This window comes from Drosophila suzukii, chromosome 4 (assembly GCF_043229965.1).
Source record: "Drosophila suzukii chromosome 4, CBGP_Dsuzu_IsoJpt1.0, whole genome shotgun sequence".
Classification (NCBI taxonomy): Eukaryota; Metazoa; Arthropoda; class Insecta; order Diptera; family Drosophilidae; genus Drosophila; species Drosophila suzukii.
This window is the reverse complement of record NC_092083.1, coordinates 182,242-207,678: the sequence shown is the minus strand read 5'-3', so window position 1 is coordinate 207,678 and position 25,437 is coordinate 182,242. Positions and strand designations below refer to the sequence as shown.

Sequence of the window (25,437 nt, the reverse complement as noted above, 5' to 3'; positions counted from 1 at the left end):
TTTGTATCTGTTCTAGACCTAAGTAAATAATCCTTGTAACCACAAATCATGTATACAAACCCGGAGCCATGCTTAATAAAATAAATACGAAAATAACTCTTGACGTATTTACTTTTCCGCTGCCCAATTTGTTCTGTACTTATGGCTGCGACTTTTGTTACGGGCCGTACTTGTGGCACGCAATAAAACAGATTTTCGGCAATACAAAATATATAACAGCAAAATATCGGCAAATACCTCAAAAAAAAATCAACATTTTACCTATTTATATGCGAATATGCGTATACATAAATATGTATTTCGGAAAGTAAATATTTTTTAAATTTTTTTTACAATGTCGCAGTGGCCAAACAGTTTTTGACTACTAACTACTTCATTTGTAGGCAATTATCTTTGCAAAATTCAAATTTTGAGCTATTTATACATATATATATTTGGAAAAGTATTTTTTTCATTTTGTTGAAATGACAAAACGATTACAAATACTAATACTACTTTAGTATATATATGCTGCCCTTTAATCGCTTTTAAAACAGTTATATTCTTAGGATAAATAAGTTAAGTTACTCTAAAATGCATTTCTCGTAAGAGTTTAAAGCTGAACAAAAATCTTATATTTCAGCGAAGTTTACAAATAAGTATTCAAGACGGAACAACAAAATGGACCAAAGGGACGACAAAAAAGACATGGTCACTTTAAACTCTAATATTTCAAAGGGACTTTCTGGAAATGGTTTGCCCTCGAAAAAAAGCAAATCAAAAAGATCAAAAACGTATGAATATGATACCCAGAATATAAACATGGTAAGGCAACAGTAAAACCTAAGGACCTGTTCAAACGTTGTGTATGAATAATTCTTCTATTCCTGCCACATTGTATTTGAACTGTCGTGAGGCTTTAAGTCGGTTATCGTCATTCTTTTTTATCAATCATTCTTCCTTTCTAATAAAAATGTAAACATATTATGTTTCTTAGCTATTTGAAACAGATATAATTTAAAAAATAACATTAATTTTATTAACTACTTGTTTGGAATAACAAGGAAACCCGCTTTTTATACGATACTCGTAGAGTAAAAGGGTTTCCTAGATTCTTCGGAAAGTATGTAAAACGTAGAATACACCATAAAATATATTCTTGATCAGGATCAGGATAAGCTTGCAAATGTTCGGGCTTCCGGCGCAGCGCAAGTTTGTTTAAGAAGGGTGCCACGCCCACTCTATCGTCCACAACCTTTTTTTTTTTTTAATTTAAATACGATTTGGTTCTGGTTCTTAGTACCCATCCCATTAAATTGTTCAAATCGGGCCAATCATTAAAGGGGTTTCACCAGATAATAATCAATAATTATATAATTCAATCAATATTGCTACGCTAGGTGGCGGTATAGACTAGGTGGCGCTATAAGCTAGGTGGCGTGTTAGTGAAAAACAGCCGATTTGCTGCAAGCATATCTCGATCCCTTTCACACTTCTTTTAGCTGAGTAATGGGTATCTAATATTTTAAATTGATTGCTCAAAAAGATGCAACTTTTGATGCCAGATATTTAAGAAAGAATTTATTTATGTACTTTGAATTTATGAATTCGATATGAAGTTTCAATATAAAACACCCTTGTATAACAGCATTTATGTTTATATGTACAATGTACAAGATATCAGCGTTCTTAGGGACTGTTTTGGTCGGTTTGTGGGCATTAAAGTGGGTTTGGGTACATTCGGATAACAAAAATGCGATAAACGAGAAGCTAAGGAACTGGTAGGTATTGACAAGAGCTAAAAATGTCAGTGAAGATTGGTATGTATTATCAGCACTTTCGCTAAATGAGAAGCTAAGAAGACCTAATCTTAAATCCCAATTCTCAAACTCATACAGGTTCCGAAATTACAGCGTTAACGCGGACAGACGATATATAAATAAATATACCTATTTGAGGCTTACATTTAATCTGCTGCTTACATTTTAATCTAATGTATTTACCATGTTCTTGCTAAATACGGGTGTAAGGTCTTTACTTAATAACTAATGGTCCCATTTATACAATTTTCGGGGTATCGGTACAGCGTCTATTCCTTTATTTGCTTATAACTTTTTAATTAATGGTCCGATTTGAATTTTTGGCAGGTAGATGTCTGTAGATAATAAGATTATTATTTACACTTATACAAAATTAAAAAACAAATTTGAGTGCTAGACCGTTTCTAGCGTTGCGTGCGCTAAAGTAGGCGTTGCACTCCGAAAAAAAAAACGTTCACTGCGCAAGTTACTTTACGAGTAAGTGGTATAAAAATAGTTTTGTTACCGATTTAATTGCGGTGTCACAATTCAAATGTAGAAAAAACAAAACAAGAAAAATTAATCCAAATAATAGCTCAACAACATACAATTCAATACTGATTTCTATATGTGTACTCTTATATTATTTTATGGCTAAATTAACCTCTTTTTTATTTATAGAAAAAAAGTTTTACCAAGTTTGATGACCTTCAAAAACGAAATGTAATCCATGTACGTTCAAGAGATTCTAAAAAAGCACAAGAAATTTTTCGAGTAAGCCAAGTACCACGAAATTAACTCATTACATTTACTAAATAACCAAATATCACCATATTTGTATTATATTGACAATTAATCTAATTCAATTATGTATTATTCATTTTAACAGTCTACAATTGCTGAACAGCTTGACAACTGCCGTCAATGCAAAAAACCGGTATACAAAATGGAGGAAGTCATTCTTCAATTAAAAACTGGAACGACTATATTTCACAAAACGTGCTTGCGTTGCAAGGAATGCGGTAAACAACTAAAGTGCGTACTACACAGAACTGCTATAATTACTAAAGTATGCTTAAATGTTTTTTCTGCAAGAAAAAATCGAATATATACAAATTATCGGCCAAAGTATCACTCATTCGTTTTGTAGACATTTAATTAAGAACGAAACAACGGAGATCGGTACTTCTTAGTTTGAGAATATTGTCTTCTTACTTTTTTTTCTCGATATCGAGACGAAAGCGATGTCGATTTTAGTATTCCGAATCAAGAGCAATCTCGGTTTTAAGGTTGTCGAAGAGGAACGTGAGGGGAAGACGTAGAAGAAATGAAAGTGAGGAGGGAGAGACGAAACTCCTCTCTTGAAATTATCGGGAAGTTATCGAAGTGAGTTGCGAATCTGTGTCGCTGCAAATTCACTTCTTCGTTTTTGTGCAAAGTATGCGGTTAAGTTGATGAGTGAAATAGAAAATGAAGAAACATTTGGAGGACTTGCTTCGCGAGTTCAACTTAATAAAGACTCTTTTTACCTACAACGTAAGTAAAATCGGAATTTGTCAATTTTTTATTCTATGTTTTTTATTCGAGCACGTTTTTCTTAAGAAACCCAAATCGGTAAAGCGTTGTTGTAACGTACAAACAAAAATAATTAACACAGACTTGAAATTGCACACACAATGACACATGCATAACCACAAATGTACACTTATGAAATATGTAGTATGTACGTATGATCACAACTCATCTTAAGCGCATTTCAATTGTAAGAGGTATGTATCTGTACATATGAATAACAATAATAATATATATTGTTTTAGGTACCGGAGTTTCTTACGAGTGCCTTAGGATGACGAAATAATAGAGGCTATTGCACCGATTGGGATTTTTCTAAAGAAACTACATTTATAAGTTATCCGAATTTGTAACACCACCCCTCGATAGATGCCAACTTAATAATGAAATGAAAGCCGTAAGAGTAAAATATATATAATTTTAAGAAACTTAGCATTTTTATTTGAGAATGGAATCTGAGAGCAAAAACGGTTTTTGCTTGAATCCGAGAACGGTTCATCTCGAAATCGAAACCGATTCGGTGTTGAAACCGGGAAGTCTTTGTATCCATATCAAGAGGAGACATTCTCAGAAGGCATATGCAAACAGAGAAGACTTCGACCTAGGTTTTAAGAAATTGAGTATGAATCGATCTTGGCTCTCTTTTGTGATCAAATATACTGAAATCGAGAACGTTTAGTACGGTTTTTTCTCTGAGTATAATAGCACTAGGTTAAACCATTCGTAGCCCAAGGTCCAGCATTGACCTGAAATTTTACTACGCTTTTGACAGTTTTATTCTTCACTGTGGATGGCAGTACACGTAGTGGGGAAGCGCACCAGAGAGTGTGCGAAGACAACTACTATGTATATATAGCCGCATAATTGAAAATATTCTATGATGGTCTGATCGTAACGAGTGACACACCAATTGAAAGGTATCGCAAAAACTAACAAGACTGCAAGACTTTCGAAATTTCAATTCGTTTAGAAGAAAAAGCGGAGAACGTGTAAAAGTGTAAATTTATGAAATTTAACCTAGTTTTATTCTTACTGAGAGTACGCGTCGAATGACACTTTGTTTGTTGAAATCTGATGTGCCGTTCAATAGTTATTTCAAAAACAAGAAAAAAAAACTGGTTCATACAATGTTTTTTTTCAATTTCAAATCTTATAGCTCTTAAAGTTAATCAACTTTTGAAATGTAACACTTTTTGCATTAAAAATTACGGCCTAGAAGATATTGAGCGATAAAAAGTGCAACCTTTTTAAGTTCAACCCTTCGTTGCTTACTAGAATGCCCAAAAACTATGCAAGATTTGTATGTGTCCGATTCTAGCCTTAACAATGACAATACAAGGCTGTTATAGGTGAATAACAAGAGTGAGCGCTATAGTCGAGTTTTTAGCGAATCTATTCGGAACATTAAAGTGAAGGCGGCCCAGTAGATCGGGACTTTCCACTTCTCCGTGTATAAGATTCCGGATGAACGTGGTACCTAGCATAGTTCTACAGTTGGCTAATGAACGTAGGTCCATTAAAAGTAGTCTGCTAAGGTGGGATGGTGTTATTAGCAGTTAAGTACCCCGTATTGGCATCTCCAGACAGGAACGCAATGGTTAAGAATTGGTCCGCTGGCTTTATTCACAATGGTAGTAGTGTGGTCAGAAAATTTAAGTTAAAGATACAACAAGTTCGTCAATATTCGTTCTGTTTCTAACACACAACCACTTAGAAAATAAGTGATGTAGTGTGGGCTCGCACGAAAATCACTTTGCACTTAGAGCCATTTTGCACCAAGTTTGAAATGCTTTTTTGAAATGCGTCACGATCAGATTGTAAAACTGAGCTCTGTGCGGACTCATTAATTGCTGGAACAACTTGCCGTTTTTTGCGTACATAAGTACACGTGACTTTTTTAGGGCTAGAGGAAGATCATTAATGAATAATGTAAAAAGGAGCGGACTAAGACGTTCAGTTCCAAAAATCAGTTTTCACCCTTGAATCAGCGGTTACGTGTCAGCTGTCGCGGAATGAGGATGTTCGCATTTTCCCTCGTGTCAGCTCATATAATTTTCAGGGTAAAATTCATATTTTATTTATATACACTTCTTTTTATAATTCTTGTGGCGGTATTTATACCCGTTACTCGTAGAGTAAAAGGGTATACTATATTCGTCGGAAAGTATGTAACAGGCAGAAGGAAGCGTTTCCGACCCCATAAAGTATATATATTCTTGATCAGGATCACTTGCCGACTCGATCTAGCCATGTCCGTCTGTCCGTATGAACGCTGAGATCTCGGAAACTATAAGAGCTACAATACTGGGATTAGGCATGCAGATTCCTGAGATTCCTGCGCAGCGCAAGTTTGTTTCAGCATAGTGCCAGGCCCACTCTATCGCCCACAAGCCGCCCAAAACTGTGGCTCCTACAGTTTTGATGCTAGAATAAAAATTTTAACTGAAATGTATTGTTCTCGTCAATACCTATCCATTTACCCAAAAAAAAGTTTGCCACGCCCACAAACCTCAAAAAATCGTAAATATGAACGTGGATATCTCGGAAACTATCAAAGATAGAGAATTGGGCTCTCAGATTTAGATTCCGTAGCCTTGCACGCAGCGCAAGTTTGTTACGCGAATATGCCACGCCCACTCTAACGCCCACAAGCCGCCCAAGCATAGGCGCCTACAATTTTTATGCTAGATAAAATTTTAACTGAAATGTATTGGTCTCGTCAATACCTATCGATTGATCCAAAAGAAAAATTTGCCACACCCACTCTAAACTTGTTCTTTTTAGAGAGAATATTCTTTTTTGGATCGCCTTGCGAAAACATTTGTCAGGGTCGTTCGGGCTGTCGATTAAAATATGATATAAAATGAAAATAAATATGCGTTTTTAATATATTTTGGTTATATATTAATTTATAATAACGGAAATTTCGAATCTGCGAGCGCCCATTATAAGCAAAAAATACTAGATTATAAGACATAGAAAGAAAGGGAAATCTCCGAATATCTGCCTCCCTTTCCTGTCCGACCGTTTTCGTGTCTTCAACGCTACGCCGACTTCTCTGCTGACGTCACTGCATTGCAAACATCTGACTGGAATCTTTATACCCTATGCAAGGGTATAAAAAGATCTTTGATAAAGTGAGTCCTAAAAGTTTTAAATAATAAAAACGATACTTTCGGTATCGCAAACAAATGCCGATGATACCTCGCTTTATCGGCAGGTCGATGTGTGGACGATTTTTAAGAGAATTGCCGGAAAAAGCCGTACTGGATCCATCTAATACTGCGTTTATTACTATGTTTATGCTTAGGGTTTCATGATTTCTTGAATTTTATCCGGTCCGGAATCTCTGTCAGCTAAGATTGAAAAAATGCATGAATTCGGCCGTAACAGGAACCAATTTTATTTCACGCTTTTAAGAAATCATGAAACCCTTAGCATAAACATAGTATAAAATAGTTATGGCCTACAGAACCAGATCAAACTGTTAGTGTGAGTGGTTTATTCTGCATTCTATTTCTATTCTATAAGCCCACGGACCGAGAGCGCTGCTTCTGCTGGCCATCGTTGATCTAAGACAGCGGTCGGCATACACAGACCATCACAAGTTTACCTTGCATTAGTGTGAGTGTAAAAAACACGAAGTTGGCGCGCAGCGCGCTGAAGCCTGACGTTTCATTGTTTTGCACTGAGAATCTCTGCCGCAGCAGCAAAAAAGCGCGCCGAAGCTGAGAAAAAAAAGACCCGAAGACCCATGCCGAAGTCATACGAACATCTACGTTATACGTGAGCGAGCAGCGGATGGGCAGAACAATTCCCTATGCTCACTTAATAGACCGCTGCCGACCGCTGATCTAAGACAACATGACAATCGGTTGTTGCAAGTTCCGGTTTGAGTACCATTTGATAAGCTAGATAAAAGCAATTCCTTTTTGGGACGTTGTGTTGATGCTTATCTAGCGCTTCCATGTATCCACGTTGTAAATAATCCTCTATAAAGAGTAAAAGGGAGAGTACAAGGGTATACTAGATTCGTCGAAAAGTATAAAGTATATGTACATATTCCTGATCAGGACACTAGCCGAGTCGATCTGTCCGTTTGTCCCTCTGTCTGTATGAACGCTGTGATCTCAGAAACTATAAAAGCTGCAATACTCACATACTTAAAAAAATCGTAGATATGAACGCGGATATCTCGGAAACTATCAAAGATATAGAATAAGGATTTAGAATTTAGATTCCGTAGCCTTGTACGCAGCGCATATTTGTTACGCGAATATGTCATGTCCACAAACCTCCCAAACCTGAGGCGCCCAAATTGTTCATGCTAGAAAAAATGAAATGTTAACTGAAATATATTAGTCTCGTCAATACCAATCAATTGACATAAAAAAAGTTTGCATGCCCAATTTAACGCCCACAAACGGCTAAACTTCGGCTCCAATAGTTTTCATGCTAAAATTAAATTTAAACTGGAATGTATTTGTCTCGTCAATACCTATCGTTTGACCCACGCCACGCCCACTCTAACGCCCATAACGCTTAAACCGGCCTGCCGCCCAAATAACCATAATTTGAGATCGCAGGTAGCTGGCGCATTACAATCTCGCTTTGCTGCTTGCATATCACCATCTCCCCTTGGTCCCTTAGCTGAGGAACGGGTATCTGACAGTCGAGACACTTGACTATAGCGTTCTTCCGGATTAAAATGAAATATTTTAAGTTTTGTAAATAAGGGCGCCAAGTTCTGGGCAGTTTTTGGGAAGCAGTGAATATCCTCCAGCACTTTCACCTGCTAGACAGCTACAAGTAACGGAACCAGGCAATGCAGCAGAAGAGTAATAATTCTTTAGAAGTATTAAATATTGCGATACAATCTTTATCCTCTATAACCTGCAAATCGTAGTACTTAATTTCGTACTTGTGTAAATCGTCGGATTCGGCCAAATTCTCTTCTTCCGAGAAGGAGTACGTGGTATCTGCGAGTGAAATGGAAATCGTAGAAGCTTGATCTGTGTTTCATTAATACCATGGATTTTTAAACTGCAAACCACATTAAATTTTTCACAACCACTTCAAGACTTTAATGACATTTTATGGTTATACTCTTCTGTTTTAATATCCCACAGATCTGATAGCTATAACGTTCATGATGGAAGTTTATACTGTTCTGTGCACTTCAAATTAATCTTTGCACCGAAGATAGTTTATGAAGAATTTACACCACTAAAGCCAGAGCTTATTATACGAGAGAATCAACCAATAGAATTACCACCGGATGTCGCAAGAGGTAAACTAAAACATTGAATAAGATAGATGTGAGCGGCCAAACGCCCTCTCTATATGATTTCAAACACTACCTCAATCTTTCTTTCACATAATTTTTTTTTAAATATTTATGAAAACGCTTTTTAACCGTTCGTTATAATGGACAACTGAAAATTGTTTAAATGCATGTATTTAATATTGCAGCTTCCGATAAGCCAAGTCTTGGACTTGACGAGCTTCAACAATTAAATGTGCGCTCAAAATTCAAGGTTTTTGAAAATGGTTGCAGAGAACAAGTCAATAACTCACTTGAACGTCAAGATACTGCTCTTACTCATAGCAAATCAATACGGTCTACGCTAACCAAACTCCATAAGCTCGGAATAACTAATTTAGAACTTGTTGAATTAGATGACATTGACAACAGCGACATTGATAAGATAAATACCGACGATGAAAGCGATATGGATTTTTTGTGCTCCAGTAAGGATATCAAGAGGGAAAGGCCTGTGGGCTTGGGAGAAGCTATGAATGATATAAGATCGAAATTCGAGCAAGGTGAAGTGATGACAAAAGAAGAACGTCGCGAAGAAAGGAAACAGGAAATACAGAGCATACGTTCTCGACTATTTCTTGGTAAACAAGCAAAAATTAAAGAAATGTATCAACTAGCTGTGGCTGAATCAGAACAAAGCGTTACATCGGTGGGTAAGACCCCCGATATTAATGTCATAAAGGCCACTCATCTTATCAAAGATCGATTTGAGAAAGGTGAGGTTTTTAACGATAATAAAGTTCAGTCAAAAGAGGCAATTTTTGGTATGCAAGCAGATGCGGATGTTTTTGAATCTGGTATGGGTATATTTAATACAAACACATATTTAATGTTAAATATATATTTGCTTTATTACAAATGCAGGAATAGGCAAAGCATCACGAAGTATCTTCATGGAGCTAGATGCCAATATAAGTTCCAACTTAAGTAACAGTCCTACCCAAAACAGCCGTCCCGATAAAAAGGTTGTGAGCTGTAATCAATTGTGGCAAGAGGTTAGTCCATATTAAATTTAAAAACATTTTATAGTTACATTTTTTTTAAAACAGAGCACCGGTGTTGACGTTATCAAATGCGACTCGAAGCCAGAAGAAGTTAAAGTCGCCACTGAAGAGTTAACAGAAAGGTTTAAATTCTTCGAAAAATATGCACCTCTCGAAAATAAAAAAAAAAAATTTCGCATGACTCCGCCACGTGACGGTGTTGTAAAGATGCCCTCCCCTGATTTGGACACGGAGGGTTCGATTCAAACGCCCTTATTCAATGATAACGTTTTACAAAAAACCAAAACAACGTCAACAATATTAAGCAAGTTTCGCGAAATGGAAGTGCAACAAATGAAAGATAAAAACAAGGAACGAAGCCCGAAACCATTAAAATGCTTTACTCCACCACCAGAAATCGGTAACCATTTTAATAGATCAGATACTGAAGAGGATAACGATAGTGACAGCGAGCAGAACACTGATGACGACGAAAAGAGGTTTGCAAATGCTCCCCCTAACTTCTGCAACAATGATCAAGGGCTTTACGAGGTAAGACTTTAGCAAATTTTAACATAAAACGAGAACGGAAGGTTGCAGCGGCATGCCGATGTTTTAATACCATTGCTGTCCTTACAAATAAAAATTTGACTCAAATTGTATGAGTACAACATTTATAATTTGGTGATTCCTGCGCCGCACCCACAAAAAGCCATGACGTTAAAATCTATCTGGCGTCTACATGTTTAACGATGCTGTATTGTTTATCAATACTTAATTACCCATCCACCTATTATTAATAAGTATTGATAAACAATACAGCATCGTTAAACATGTAGACGCCAGACAGATTTTAACGTCATGGCTTTTTGTGGGTGCGGGTGCATGTTTAACGATGCTGTATTGTTTATCAATACTTAATTACCCATCCACCTATTATTAATAAATATAAGCAATTAAAGTTATGGTAATGAGTGACTCCCAAATTTGTATACCCATTACTATACTGAATTCGTCGAAAGTATATAACAGGTATGGTAGTGAGTGACTCCCATATTTTTATACCCATTATTGTAGAGTAAAAGGGTATACTAAACTCGTCGAAAAGTATATAACAGGCAGCGGCTCCGACCCCATTAAGTATATATATTCTTGAACCTCTGTCCGTATGAACGCTGAGACCTCGGAAACTATAAGAGCTAGAATGTTGGGGTTACGCATTCGGATCATGGGCTTCTTGTGCAGCGCAAGTTTGTGAAACTTAAATGTCATTTTGTTTTTATTATTAATACAAATCAAATACCAAAAACAATTTTTAAATCAGACCTTTCAATAAGTTATAAACAAAATGTGTTTCGTTGGACCGTTAGTTAATAAGATAAATTGGCATCGTGTGTAAGGGATATATAGTAGGCTAGGCACTCGACTGTAGCAGTCTCTATTGGTTTTAAATTTATCTTTCTGGGAAGCCATTTGCTAACGGAAGATAAGATTTGAAAACTTAAATTTGTGCGACATTATGTCGACAGATTCTATTAAAAAAAGGTTTATATTTGCGGAACATAAATTCCTATTGAAAAATAACATTAACTTTTGTTTTACAGGCTCAGAACGCAGCTCGTGCTAAACAATTGCGAGCGAAGTTTGAAAAGTGGCAAATTAACGAAATAGAACGCGAACTCAACGAAGGACGTGTAGACACACAGTCCTCAAAGCTAATTTCAAATGAGTCTATTGAAAGTGCAAAAAAGTAAGTCCCAACCGGCATTTATAAAAAGGTTGAATGATTTTGTCCTTAAATTTCAGAATACGGGAACGGTTTGAAAACATGAATAATTCTGACACTCAACTGGAGAACGCACCAAGAAGTCAAGTCAAACGATTTGTTGTATGTGTACAAAACTAATTTAAAGTATTAGACTTATCGTTTTATTTTAGTAAAGCAATAATCGCCTGATGGTCTACAACGACAAAGTGTCATTATACGCATATTTAAAGTAAATAAAATAAAGCACACATCACGGAATAAGAGGATCCCCAGAAGCTTCGAAATAATATCTTATATTTTATATGTCTTATATAAATACATTTTTGACATTTTGAATGTGGCAAATACAATATGATTATAATACTTTATTCTATAGCTTTGTCCATAAATTCCAAGAATCGTTTGGCATATTGTTCCGGGTCACATGTCGATATACCATCTACATTACTGCCATATTTAACGGTTTTGGCTGCTTTTGCTGCCTGAAATATAAAATATTGTCAGTTAAGTTGAGATATTGTTTTATTTGTATGTTTAAATACCTGCTTTTTTACGCCATACTGAGTAAGAACGTCAATAATTGCAATAAAGTATATTTCACGTTTGTCTGCAATACAATTAAAACATAATTGAAACAGTTTCGAAGAGAAAAAATAAATATAAGTTAATTATCTCAACTTGTTTTAAATTATGTGGTAGTCCATTTATAACTAACGGGTATTTTCTAAGTAGACATATATCGGACTAGACATTTGGACACTTAAGCTTTTAAGAAAACAGCTTATTATCATATGCTTTGTGGTATAATAAATAGAATTGTGGTGTTTTGTCGTGCCAATTTTCATAATCATATATTCATATTCGAAAAACATTAGGACCAAAGAAGAAAAGTATTTGAGTTAAAGGGATCAAAGAACACCTGTGTACAAAATAGATTCTTACAAATGCTACATGAAGTCGGAATTTATGCCTGTCTCTTGAATTGTACCTAGCTTTCTTTTTATCAACTTTTTTATCAATATTAGCGACTCCAACTATATGATGGGTATAAACAATTATTATTAGATTATAAAAATTATTATTATCTATTACCAGTAAAGTGAGTCTTTATTGACCGAAATCGACCTCGAGGTAACAAAAAATAAAGAAAAACATACAAAAAAGCAAAAAAAAAGTTTTACATTAAAAAAAATTGACACCATACAACATATTTTAAGTGTTCTTTTTTAAATGAGGGATCTCAACTTTACTGGAAAGCCAAGGTTCCCTTCGTGTAGCATAATGACGATTTTATTTTGTAAACTGGTGTTATTCATGAAGCGGTATTATAATTTTGGTCAGAAGACGTTATAAATAATAACAAAACAATGAAAGTATAAATAAATATTTATCGGCATCACTAGTCGAGTCGAAATAGTCATATTCGCCTGTCCGTTTTGATACCGTTTGCGAGCTCTGTTAAAATGGGCGCAGTGTAAGAACTTTTGACATGAAAATTTGCAAATCGTATTTTTTATTCATACCCTGATATGCATGACAAAAAATGTGTAGTTGTTTAATGAAGTTGGTACACATTTTGTGTTTTTCAAAATATTTGCCTATTTTTTGTTGTATATTGTAAATATTTCATATTTATCGTATTCCTAGCACAAATTGTGCTATAACAAAGTCAAAACTGTACAATTTTCTACTGTTTGGGAACAGTATAGAAAATACAAACCGAAATCTAAATTTACCTTCAATACTTGGAATGTCATATATATCAACTTCGTACACGACTTCTTTATTTTCTACTGTTTGGGGACAGTATAGAAAATACAAACCGAAATCTAAATTTACCTTCAATACTTGGAATGTCATATATATCAACTTCGTAAACGACTTCTTTATACTGTGCACCTCTTGGAGAATCGGGAGGCGTGTTATACGTCCAGCTTAGGCGATAGGAAAATACTGAAAAATCACAAAGTTAAAATTAAATACTTCTTATTTACCGTTCGCCGCTATCGCATTCTTCGCTTTCACTGTTCTCACTGCGACCGGCAGCTGGAACAGTATCTCCTTGTAGCGCTTCTTCTTCGGCACGCACACAGTCGTGCACACCGACCAATAAAGAGTAGTCCATGATGTGCAACTTGGTTAGCAGCTATATCCAAATAAGAATAATTATTGAGGAACTCAAATTAATATACAGGTGTTATTATCTGGTTTCTGCTTTTTTTAACCATTACAAGAAGTTCAGTTCTCAATTATAGTTATATAACATTCAAAGTTCCTTGTTTTATAATCGGTTTCTCTTGTTTTGAAGAAATTACACAACAAAAATTCACAAAGTATGAATCCTCGGTTATCACCTTAAATGGGCTATAAACAGCTTCAAGCCCTTTAAATAAACGGGTCCAGATGAAATCGTTTAACTGGCTCCGCCAAATTTTTAAAATTCTCTTTGAGTCCAGTATTATTATTATTATGGATGGCAGCAAGACTATGTTCATCCCTAAAGTGTGTAAACCCTCCCACTGCACCCACAAAGACTTCAGACCGATCAGACTCATCGTTTATGTTGAAAAAAAATAAAAGACTAATCCGAAACCACATCACACCATCCGCAGATCTACTAATACAGCCCAACACAGGGTCGTCACGATCACAGTTTCGCTCCACGAAAAAAAGTTTAGGGAGCTTTCAACAATACCCTGCCAGAAGCCATCACTGACTTGAATACTGACCAACACCTAGAGCCCCTCATTTACCGGCTACTGCGATGCAGGACCTTGAAGGGGACGCTGAAGGTTAACTGTCGAAAAGAATGTTAGTATAAGACAGATTTATAAATCAGCTGGGACAGGTGCACCGAATGGCAGTATAGATCTAGCTCGATATACTTTCCATCGAAACCATTGATCAATATCCTTCAACCTCCAACCGCACCTTTATTTCCTCCACTGACCACCGGGACCCCCTAACTTCTCACATTTATACCGATAAATCTAAACTCAATGTGGGAGGTAGAGTCTACTCCAAGCACCTTGGTTTAAACATCTGTTTCTCTGATCTTTGATCACCTCAGCGTCTACCAGGCGGAAATTTTTGGCATCAAGGAAGCAGTGTTCCATCGAAGACTCTCAGATACTTCTCAATCTGTCTGTATCTACTCAAATAGTCAGGTAGCACTTCGCTCGCACCTCAGCCCGACTTTCGATACCCCATACCGATTTCTGTAGAAGCTGTAGAGATAAGGAAGAAGAGGAGACGATACAAAACCTCTTCTGTCCCTATCCAGCTCTCAGTGCACGCATATGGCGATACTTTGGCTCATATTTCTTAGAAGTTATCTCAGACCTATTTTCGGTCTCTCCAATTCGCGTTGCCAGTTGCATCTAAAAGTCACGCTGGAAACCCGCGTTCATAAGCCACACATCATCCAGCTAGGATTCCTTCTTAGGCACAGAGGAGCAGGGGCGGCGGCAACCCCCAAGCCCGTGCGGCACCACAAAGAGTCTGCTGCAGACTTGTCTGGGTGGCCAGTAGCCACCATCTAGTCACATGTACGTCCTATTTAATACTGTTCTCTAAATGTAATCGCTGGAAAGGGAATTTTTTCTGGCTTCTAGCGCCTAGTTATACCCGTTACTCGTAAAGTAAAAGGGTATACTAGATTCGTCGGAAAGTATGTAACAGGCAGAAGGAAGCGTTTCCGACCCCATAAAGTATATATATTCTTGATCAGGATCACTAACCGAGTCGATCTAGCCATGTCCGGATGAACGCTGAGATCTCGGAAACTATAAAAGCTACAATACTGGTATTAGGCAAGCAGATTCCTGAGCTTCTTACGCAGCGCAAGTTTGTTTCAGCAATGTGCCACGCCCACTCTTACGCCCACAAACCGCCCAAAACTGTGGCTCCTACAGTTTTGATGCTAGAATAAAAATGTTAACTGAAATGTATTGGTCTCGTCAATACCTATTGATTGATCCGAAAAAAATTTGCCACGCCCACTCTAACGCCCATAACGCTTAAATCTGTCTACCGCCGGTAGGTGGCGCATTTCAATCTCGCTTTGCTGCTTGCATGTCTCCATTTCCCTTTGGTCCCTTTAGCTGAGTAACGGGTATCTGATAGTCCAGGTACTCGACTATAGCGTTCTTCCTTGTTTATGTTTATGAACATATTTCCAAACATTCCTTATACTCACTTATTTTACAAATAAAATTGTAACTTTCTATACGACTTAAGTAACACCAATTTGCAATTCTATCGATATTGCACATCACATGCAGTAAATAAGCTGTTTTCACTAATACGCCACCAAGTCGCTAAGGGCGCTATGGGCTAGGTGGCGCTATAGAAGAAAGATGACGCTATAGGCTAGGTGTGTTAGTCAAAAAAAGCAGATTTGCTTTAAGCATATCTTCATTCTTCACTTAGCTTGTGCACTTCCTTCAGACATTTATTTTGTGAAGTCCGTATTTTTTCAAACTTTTTTTTTCCAGATGGCATTGCGCCACCTAGCGGCTATTACAACATTTGTAACATTAGAGTAGACGTGGCAATATTTTTTTAGGTCCAACCAATATCCTCCTGTTAAATCTAGAATCATAACTCTGGGCGCCACAGTTTTGGGCGGTTTGTGGGCGTTAGATTAAATGAGTGTCTATCAGCGTGCCAAAAATGGACTCGAAATGCGTTCTCTCCTATTTTCTATTTTAAAGTGCATATGCAACCTTTGGAATGCTTCTCGCATTAAATATATATATATATTATGTATAGGACATGATTTATTTTTATGAATAACACATTTTTATATTTATTTAAATTATCTTTGGATACAATATGAAAATCCACAAACATAACAAAATTGATTGTTTTATACTCGTTTTTTTGGGACATAAGGCTCTATTATCTATAGTTTGCCATGACTTGTTTTTAATTTGACCACATGTATGAATAGATTAAAAAAAAAAAAAAATTGTTTTATCGTTATAACAAAAGAAATTGCTTTAAACCGAAATAAAGAAAAAAAATTACTTCCGTTTAAGATTTATTTTTTAGGGACGGATTTGGATCCAAGAAATTATGCACATCTTGGGAGTTTCAACTTCGACGTCAAGTTCCGAAGAAATGGGCCATGGCTCAAGATGGGGTTTTTTTTGTAGCAATATCGTCTTGTATTAGGAGAGTGTTTTAGAAAAAATATTTAAGATAAGTTCAATTATATAGGCTACTTAATCACTGTGAACGTCAGTCCACGTAGTGTCGAAGCGCACAAGGAGAGTGTGCGAAGGCTGAAGGCGAAGGCTGTCTACTACAGCCACGATCATATAAATAGCACAAAAAGTTAGCGTTTGTCTCTCTCTCTCTCTCTATTTCAATCGAGATTGCTCACCACATGCAACAAATCAGCTGTTTTCACCAGAACAGCCGCTAGAGTCGCTATGGGCTAGGTGGCGATAGCCGCAAGCAAGAAAATATCCATCCCTCTCGCACTTTTTTTTAGCTGAGTAACGGGCTCAGCGTTCTCTCATGTTTCCAATTGTGTTCGATTAACATTTGTTCTTAATAAAAATAAAATTGTATAGTTGGTGCCATGACTCGGAAAAAAACAATTTTTAGGCGCACATTGGATTTAAATTTGGAAAAGTTGCTTCCAAAACTTTTTTTTTTAACTTGTTTAAATTCTTGAAAAGAATCCTACTTTCGACAAATTCCCAGCCTTGTTTTTGGGTAGTTCAAAGTCACCAACAGTTTTACAGCTTATAAGGTACAGATACGGCCATTTATGGCTTAAGATCCTTCAAAATGTTTTTGAAAATAGTGTTGTTGATAAATATAATATATTTAGGAGAAATCAAGTCGTTACCTCCGTATAAAATGAAGAAAAGACGGGAAATAAAAAAATAAATAAAATAACCAAACTAAAGTAACCTGAGACCAAAGTGTACAAAAAATAATAAAGAAAAAATTTATTAATGATTTTCTTCTTTGATCAATAATAAATAAACCGACCAACAAAATAAGGTATGTTTCGTAAAGATCGGCCAACAACTTAATGCTCCGTTCAAAAGTTATGCGCATAACAAGATTTTGGGGGACTTCTAAAAATAAAATTGTATTTTGTTTGTCAGTTTGTCTCAAAACGTTATTTAATGGAAATTTAAGGTGATGTTAATCAGCTTTATATAAAAATCATTATAAAGCTATAAATAGCTCAATTTCGTACACCCGTAACTTGTGAACTACTAAAGTTACAGGCGTATGCTACATGTAGTTAGAAAGGTATTTTGAAATTCTGTGTACGCTTTTGTATGAATGAGACAAATTTAGAAAGTGTATTTATTTAGAAGATCGTATAATAGATTTTCGTCAAGGAAGTTGATTTTAAAACTTTTGTTTGTAGTAGGTGCACTCGTCACTAGATTTTTTTTGTTTGATTCAAAATGTCGGCAAACATAGTTTTTTGTATTTGTAGATATACCGTAAAAACTGTGCACCAGTGTAGTTAGTTCCCAGTCGGACCGTCAGGCATGTGGTGCTTGGTTCCACAATAATTTCCATAGGAAAAATTCAGGGGTGGGCACCACGTGAACTTTTTCAGGGAATTTCCTATGTAAAACGGAACGTTTCAGTACTGAAAATTTTTGACAGCCTTAATGCAAGCGAATGGACTTTGTCCATAATGGGGATGTGAACCTGCAGCCCTTTTCCATAGGAAAAATGTGCATTTTTGGAAAAAAAGTGCATTTTTTGAAAAGAAAAATGTACATTTTTACTATGGACTGGGTTATTAAAAAAAAGACCAGATGTCGACGACACATAATACAATGCCGTTTTGTAAATTCCTTTCAGTTCTGCAGTAGGGACGCGGTGTCATCGCTCAAGGCAAAAAGCTTTTCTGTTTTTTTTTGGTTCTAAAACGATGTGCCGCTGTTGACGTCAGCAGAAAAGTCGAAGGCGTAGAAGGCTCCCGACGGAAACTAATATTGTTTTTAAAAAAAAATTATTTGATTATATTAAAATTAAGTAAATTTAGTTTACTAATAGTCTTATGCTTACGTATTATACATTAATATTACAATATAATTTGTAGTTAAGTTACAGAAATGTAGACCTATAAAATTGATTTAAATATTTAAAACATTTTGACATTACCTTTTTTAAAAATATCTTATTGTATTTTTTACTCAAGAAGTAAAAATTATACAGTCGGATATTTTTCGCTTTAGGAAGGGTATAGGTGCAGTGGCACGCGCCAACAGCGAAGAGAAAACAAAAGATATCAAGTAAAGGGGTGAGAGGAAGACTTGGTTCATTCTGTTTGAGTTATTGAAAAAGTACCTTGAGTATAAGGAAAAAGTGAAGTCCCGTGGGACTTCGAAAAATTTGCATTTGAATTTTCACTTGTGAAAATGCGGACAACTCATACAATTTTCTACCTGGAGTGTCACTTAGTAGACATCGGACTGTAATATTTTCTTAATTTTTGCTCCAAATACAGACAAAATTTTGATTTAAACACTATATTAGATTTGTATTCGAATGAAAACGACATATCGAAAATATGCATTTTTTAATTGTAAAATTGTAATGTAAAATATGTCGATATGTCTATGCCTTGTGGGCATTACGATTTCGAGCTTAATGGTTAAAATGTTGCAAATATCTTCCTGTAGTCGACAGAAAGCCCATACAATCAAATATCTACAATCGAATCACTGTATCTTAAGGAAATCGGTCACTAAAACCATGTTAGTTGTTTTTGTACTTTTTGATCAAACAACTGCGTATTTGTATGAGATAAGGAGGAAGACTGTAACCGCCTCACCAAACACCCCTCGGTGAAAATTTGTTAATAAATATTGAGTTTAAAAACTATTTACAATAAACGCTCTTTTTAATGATTCTTAATATTCAAACATTCTTACAAAAGCCTGCTCTGAAAATGTTGGATATGTTCTTGATATGCAAGATATGTCCAATATGATCCGATGTCTAATGATCAGTATAAACAAGTGGCCATTACGACACCAGGCATTGCTTGTTACGCGCGGAGCCCTATTCTCTTTAGAGCGAATGAACGAAATCGCGGACATAGAAAAAGACAATATAAAAATAGTCTATCAAATACATGCAGGACAAAATACGAGTAGTCAAGATAGAAATATTAATACTAATTAGTTGCAAAGATGAAAATGATTGATTTTAAGATAGGCAGTGAGTCGGTAATTGAAATAAGGTGATATAGTATATTATAATCATTACAAAGTAATCTAAAAGGGTCATGCATGACGTAATTAGATGTACAATGATTTAAAACATGTTGATTATAGTTTCAAGTAAATCTATTTAAGTTAATTAAAAGTAGTATGTTAGAGTAGGAGGTAGAACTACGCTTGAATGCCAGTAAAGACGCTGTATATTAAAAAGTTATTTTTGTACAGACTCAATCCGGTCTATATGTACCCTGCAATGGGGACTCCAGACGGGACGCAGTACTGAACAATTGGTTGGACTAATGAAATGAACAAGGTTTTTGTGACATATGGTCATCGAATTCCTTCGACCATCTTTTGATAAAATCAAGCCTTCCCCGCTTTTTTTACCATGGCAGTAATATGGTCACTTTAAAATTTTCGCACGGTCAAAAAAATTGTATAATAGTAATATTAACAGTGACAAAAATTAACTTAGTAAAAATACGCTTTAACTAAAAAGCAATAAACCTACAACAATTATGATTGTTCACTGTTGAAGTCAAAGGTTTAAAGAACCATTTCAGCTGAATTCTGCCCTTGACTAAAAATCGAAAATTCGGCACGTCGACCACGATTTTCTAAAAGCTGTGACGTGACGGAAAGTTTCCAAGTTTTTGTTTTCTTTACCAGGTTAAATGCACAATTGTAAAAGCGGTTTGTACTGAAAAACGCGATCGAAAAAAACAATTAATCGGCAACGGCTGGTACAGACCGCGATTTTTAACTTTTTTGCTTTGCATGAAAAAGCTAAGATTCCATGCCCACCCTAACGCCCATTAAGCTAAAACCTATCGCACACATTTTTAAGGATTTTGTGAAAGTGTAAATGTAATTTTGTTTATTAAAAAGTTATAACTATATATTGTAATCGCAATGCACTCTGGGAAAATGTCGGTTTGCTACTTGCTTATCTCCACCTCCCTTGCCCTTTTTGAATATAGTCTGTGATGTACAGCTGTGTTCATTAAAATAGCAGTGTGACAGAAGCGAAACTATATAACGTTTATTAGCATAGTCCATTTTGTCAGTTAATCACTAGTAAATTTTTTTTTTGTAGAATGGATCATAGAGATACAAAACAAGCAAAAACCCCATTAGATTTGGTCTGTTTTTGTGTTATTTTTATATTTTGGCTGTTCACTGAAATATCAGTTTTTGATTTTCTTCCATGAAAAGACCCGAAAATGTTTGTGATTTGGTGAAAATTGGGTTTAATGAAGACCATTATTATAAATTGAACCCTAATACACTATAACTATAGAAAAAATTAACTTTAGTGGGTAAAGAACCTCATTGCTTCAAGGGAGAAAGGAGAAAATGATTGAGCTTAGGAAGGACGGCAAAACGTATCAATATGTTCAGTGACCCTTAAAATGTCCAGCCAATATGGTTTACAATGCCATAAATTATGAACCCAAGCCCGAAAACTGTATGCGATACGGAAACCACAATTGTAGAGGACGTACGCAAAGTGCGCTTCAGTAAGGCTTATCCTTTTGCATCCTGTAGGACTATAAAAGCGGATGTGAGCCTGGGAATCTGTGATGGCACTATTCTCCGAGGTATGTTAGATAAAAATTTGAATGCTAGAAGTCCACGAAAGGAGCCATTACTTGGTAATTACTTGCTGCCACTTACCAGATGGTAAGAAAAAATGTCCCGAGCGACATGTCCCCGATCGAGTCAACCAACTCTTTTTAAAAGTGACATTATTAAAGAACTTTTTTAAAAATTATCTCATTAAAATATTCAATCGGAATTCGATGAAATCAAGGGGTTGAATGGACTTCCACAAAAACGAATTCCATATTTGTCTCGAGCGAATACGACATTCATTCAAAGATATCTTAAAAACTAAAAATGAGACTAAATCAAGATCAATACACAACATAGAGCTTGGGATCAGAAAATAAGGACCATAGTCAAAATCAAAAACTTTTTTTTTATTTCTTTCAATTTTAACTTGTGCGAACGACCCGATCGACTCCCTGGGGGGTTTTTTCTATATAAAATAAATTATGAGAATATTTTTATTTTAACTTACATCCACATCATTGCTTAAGGTGTTCATCAGCTTTTCTTTAGCTTCCTTTCCAATGTCCAATTTCACTTTTTGTTTAATAAAATCATTGTCCTTGAAAGTCGGCAAATGTTTTTCAAGTTCCTTATCCGATGCTTCCCGATCCACGGTACTACCTTTCAAATCAAATTTTCTATAAAAAAAATATTTTGCTATACATAAAAGCATACAATTTAAACATATTCCATACTTGTGAATTGTTAAGTGCGAGCTGAAAACATTCCTCATTACTACAAAGTAATACTGCACGCTTTCTACAGTGATTCGGTACATTCCCAAGTATTGCGGTAACAGTGTTTTTCCGTGTCTTTCAACAACGTACTAAAAATGGTGATAATGGATATTTTTATCATTAAAATAAATCTTTACTTACCGGGTGATATTGCTTCAAAAAGGCGTGCATACGCTCAATTTCTTCCGATGTTAAACTTTTCATTATAAAAAACCTATCATAACTCTGATAAAATTGTGCCCCGGACTTTCCAGACGAGTCTATTTGTATAGGTTGGGATCGAGTTAACGACTCGCGGTAGTCAACATCATCAACTCCAAATCTTTCACGTAGATTCCGAAACACAAGGGGGCAATATTCTTTTACTTTGAAATGTGACGGCATGTTTTCTCTTAAATATTGTATGTACCAAAATGGTGTTAGATCTTTAAAATTTGGTTTCATTTATAATTTACTTACTTGTTGAAAAGGTGATTATCCACCTTAATTTTTGAGTAAGCACGGAAGTCGTCTGGGAGAAGCATTACAGGTATGTTTACATGACTTAATTCATTAATCTATAATTATTCGAAATTTGTTTTTTTTACATGTGTCCGTACATAAAATTAATCAACGTACAGTGTGATTTATTCCCCACATGAACACACTTAGAATCGGTTCATTGGCTCTAAATAGTTTAACCTTTTGATGCTTAACCCTGAAGTGTTTTTTTTTCAAAATGCGGGGTTGAGATGTCGACGAGATCTTTTTATCCATTTTTTGGCTGGCTAATGCGGCTTGAAAAATACAATTAGATTATATATTTTGTATCAATATAAATTGTACACGACTTAGCACTGAAGTGATTTCTGTAGCACCCCAGGATGTTTACATTAAGATGAAAACAAAATAAAATTATAATATGCAAGCATGTACATATACTTTTCATTAAAAGAGATCTTTGCAAAATAAAATCGAACTCATGTTCGTACATAAAATGTACAATATATATATGTATACATGTATGTAGTTAACGGCACTTTGTTTACTAGAGTATACATGTACACCTATTAACAGATTAGTACTGCTGAATTACATTTCCTTAAAACTTAATGTACACAGCTTTCATAATAAATTAAGTTTATTTGCGACAACGTAAAATAAAGTGCTTTATTTTTTCATTGACTTTACAACTGGGAACTTGCTTGCTATAAGAGAGGAAAATTTATAGTTTACATAAATTTATAAAACGAAAAAGTGTATCGATAACTTCAGATATGTATTTCTTGTTTAACATATCGATACCCACATATGTTCTTTGTTGAAAAAGTTATTAAGACCTATTCACACTGGCTGTCGCCATTTTTAAGCACATAATACCCTATTCACACAAAGGGGGTTATCGCTTAAGCTATCTAATTCCGCTTCAGCGACTTCGTCCTCCATAAGAAATTTTCGTGTAGGAAAGAGACGGGAAAAGTCGCTAAAACTCGCTGCAGCGAGAAATAGGACCGCAACAAATATTGCTATGCTCTATTAAAAGAAATGACCCACCTCCAGCTTATGTCCTTCTTGGCAAGACCTGGCAGACCTTATCTAAGGAAAAAGCCATTTGAAGCCACATCCATATCCAAAACTGTTGCTCAACAGATGGATATAGTCAAAGAACTGTATGCGAGGATGGTGTTAAAAATGTTGTTGGAGCAAAATAGTCCGTATTCAACTTGCACTACGCTTGTCTGAATGGAAATCTCACCATTGATTAATTTACTTATAGCAATAAAAAAATCATTTGACGCTGAGAACATTCCACATGCTAACGATAAAATTGTATTTAAATTGCGTTGGTTTGGATTTAATTTAGGGCAACTGAATTGTACGTCCTTTCCCTTCGGATACGGGTTTCATATGCCGATCCGCTGTTCCCTTTAGCGATTCCCTATGTGAAAAAGATTCCGCTTAAAATTGCAACAGAGATTTTAAGAGGTGTCCATGGAGGCTAAGTTAAATTGACACTTCGTATATACCTATCGTTTCATAAAATATTTTTTCCACACCTTATCAAGTTTCTATCGAGTTAGCAAACAACTCGATTATCCGCACGAAAAAAAGACTCCTTTATTTATTAAACTATAAAGAACTATATATACAAAATGTTGTTGGAGCAAAATAGTCCGTATTCAATTTGCACTACGCTTGTCTGAATGGAAATCTCATCATTGATTAATTTACTTATAGCAATAAATAAATCATTTGACGCTGATAACATTATACATGCTAACGATAAATTGTATTTAAATTGCGTTGGTTTGGATTTTTTTTAGGGCAACTGAATTTTACGTCCTTTCCCTTCGGATACGGGTTGCTTATGCCGATCCGCTGTTCCCTTTAGCGATTCTCTATGTGAAAAAGATTCCGCTTAAAATTGCAACAGGGATTTTAAGAGGTGTCCAAGGAGGCTAAGTTAAATTGACACTTCGTATATACCTATCGTTTCAAAAAATATTTTACACACCTTATCAAGTTTCTATCGAGTTAGCAAACAACTCGTTTTTCCGCACGAAAAAAAGACTCCTTTATTTATTAAACTATAAAGAATATACATTTGAACGGTTTTTTCGAACCATATTTGTTATTCACTTCCAGGCGAACTATTTTAGGCTGGGGCGTTCGAAATAAACGAACTAAATAAATTATATGAAACAATAAAGGAAGCTAACTTTGGCAAGTCGGAATTTCTATACCCTAGCAGGTCGTTCCCATTGGAGCATTGCGTTTACAGAGTTTTCCGACTTTGAGAAAACTAAAAAATAATTGCCGATATATTAAGATAATGTTCCATTTAAATTTACTACCGTATATGTTTACCCATAACAAAATATAACGGCCTTTGTATTATTTTGTCAGCTATATGATGGATTAGTCCGGTTTTTATTAAATTTAATTCGTATTCTGACAAAATAAAAAATGCTATATAAAATAGCGAAGCCATAATTATTTTCTCACCATTTATCCGATCGTTCCTATGGCAGCTAAGTGATAAAGTCGTCCGATTTTTTAAAATTGTATTCCAAATTCTGATCTGTTAAATGAATGAATGAATGAGTACAAGTTAAGATATTTTTTACATATTTCGAAAAATATTTTTTGATCACATTGCATGGAGTCAATAGGATATAGTTGTCCAATCCGGCTCGTCCTGACTTATATACTACCAATAGAAATAAGACTTTTCGAAAGGTTTCATCGCGATAGCTTTGAAACTGAGGGACTTGTTCGCATAGGAACGGGCAGACTGACATGGCTAGATCGACTAGATTCTTATTCACATAGAAAATCTCTGAAATGAACAACTGCTCGTCAAAAGCAAGCCGTATCCGAAGGGAGAGGAGGTGAAATTCAGTTGAACCAAAAAACATACAAACCAACGCAAATCTAAATACGATTTGAACGCTAGCATGTGAATT

The 25,437-nt window shown here is 35.5% G+C and overlaps 3 protein-coding genes and 1 long non-coding RNA gene across 11 annotated transcripts in view; 3 read left to right on the top strand and 1 right to left on the bottom strand.

Moving 5' to 3' along the window:
• The window catches only part of Kif3C (Kinesin family member 3C), a 56,400-nt gene extending 55,596 nt beyond the window's left edge, over positions 1 to 804 (top strand). Inside the window, exon 6 of the mRNA XM_036816392.3 lies at positions 623 to 804. Within this exon, the coding sequence (XP_036672287.2) occupies positions 623 to 700 (78 nt within the window). The 3' untranslated portion in view covers positions 701 to 804. The remainder of the gene's footprint in view (positions 1 to 622) is intronic.
• LOC108020384 (uncharacterized) lies at positions 661 to 11,792 on the top strand. Of its 2 annotated transcripts, none has more exons than XM_017088643.4 (10): positions 661 to 804; positions 2,460 to 2,510; positions 2,668 to 2,813; positions 8,480 to 8,640; positions 8,823 to 9,470; positions 9,538 to 9,668; positions 9,723 to 10,208; positions 11,261 to 11,406; positions 11,463 to 11,544; positions 11,595 to 11,792. In XM_017088643.4, exons 1-10 carry the CDS (start codon positions 661 to 663, stop codon positions 11,595 to 11,597), a joined length of 1,998 nt encoding a protein of 665 aa, XP_016944132.1. In that variant the 3' UTR covers positions 11,598 to 11,792. The 2 variants fall into 2 exon arrangements, with proteins under 2 accessions (XP_016944132.1, XP_016944131.1); XM_017088642.4 differs by having other exon boundaries at positions 2,460 to 2,552.
• LOC136117227 (uncharacterized) lies at positions 2,820 to 4,451 on the top strand. The gene is made up of 3 exons (XR_010654615.2): positions 2,820 to 3,314; positions 3,381 to 3,547; positions 3,596 to 4,451. It is a non-coding gene; the product is annotated as an uncharacterized lncRNA (long non-coding RNA).
• PIP4K (phosphatidylinositol 5-phosphate 4-kinase) lies at positions 11,702 to 23,266 on the bottom strand. 7 transcript variants are annotated; one of them, XM_036817710.3, is made up of 10 exons: positions 23,162 to 23,266; positions 22,610 to 22,767; positions 22,451 to 22,548; positions 22,133 to 22,382; positions 21,950 to 22,080; positions 21,724 to 21,892; positions 13,419 to 13,570; positions 13,264 to 13,358; positions 11,967 to 12,031; positions 11,702 to 11,906 (listed from the first exon to the last, which is right to left on the bottom strand). In XM_036817710.3, exons 2-10 carry the CDS (start codon positions 22,745 to 22,747, stop codon positions 11,790 to 11,792), a joined length of 1,215 nt encoding a protein of 404 aa, XP_036673605.1. In that variant the 5' UTR covers positions 22,748 to 22,767; positions 23,162 to 23,266; the 3' UTR covers positions 11,702 to 11,789. The 7 variants fall into 7 exon arrangements, 4 of the variants coding, with proteins under 4 accessions (XP_036673605.1, XP_036673556.1, XP_036673646.1 ...); XM_036817661.3 differs by having other exon boundaries at positions 23,067 to 23,209; XM_036817751.3 differs by having other exon boundaries at positions 23,176 to 23,194.
• Positions 23,267 to 25,437: the final 2,171 nt, after the last annotated feature.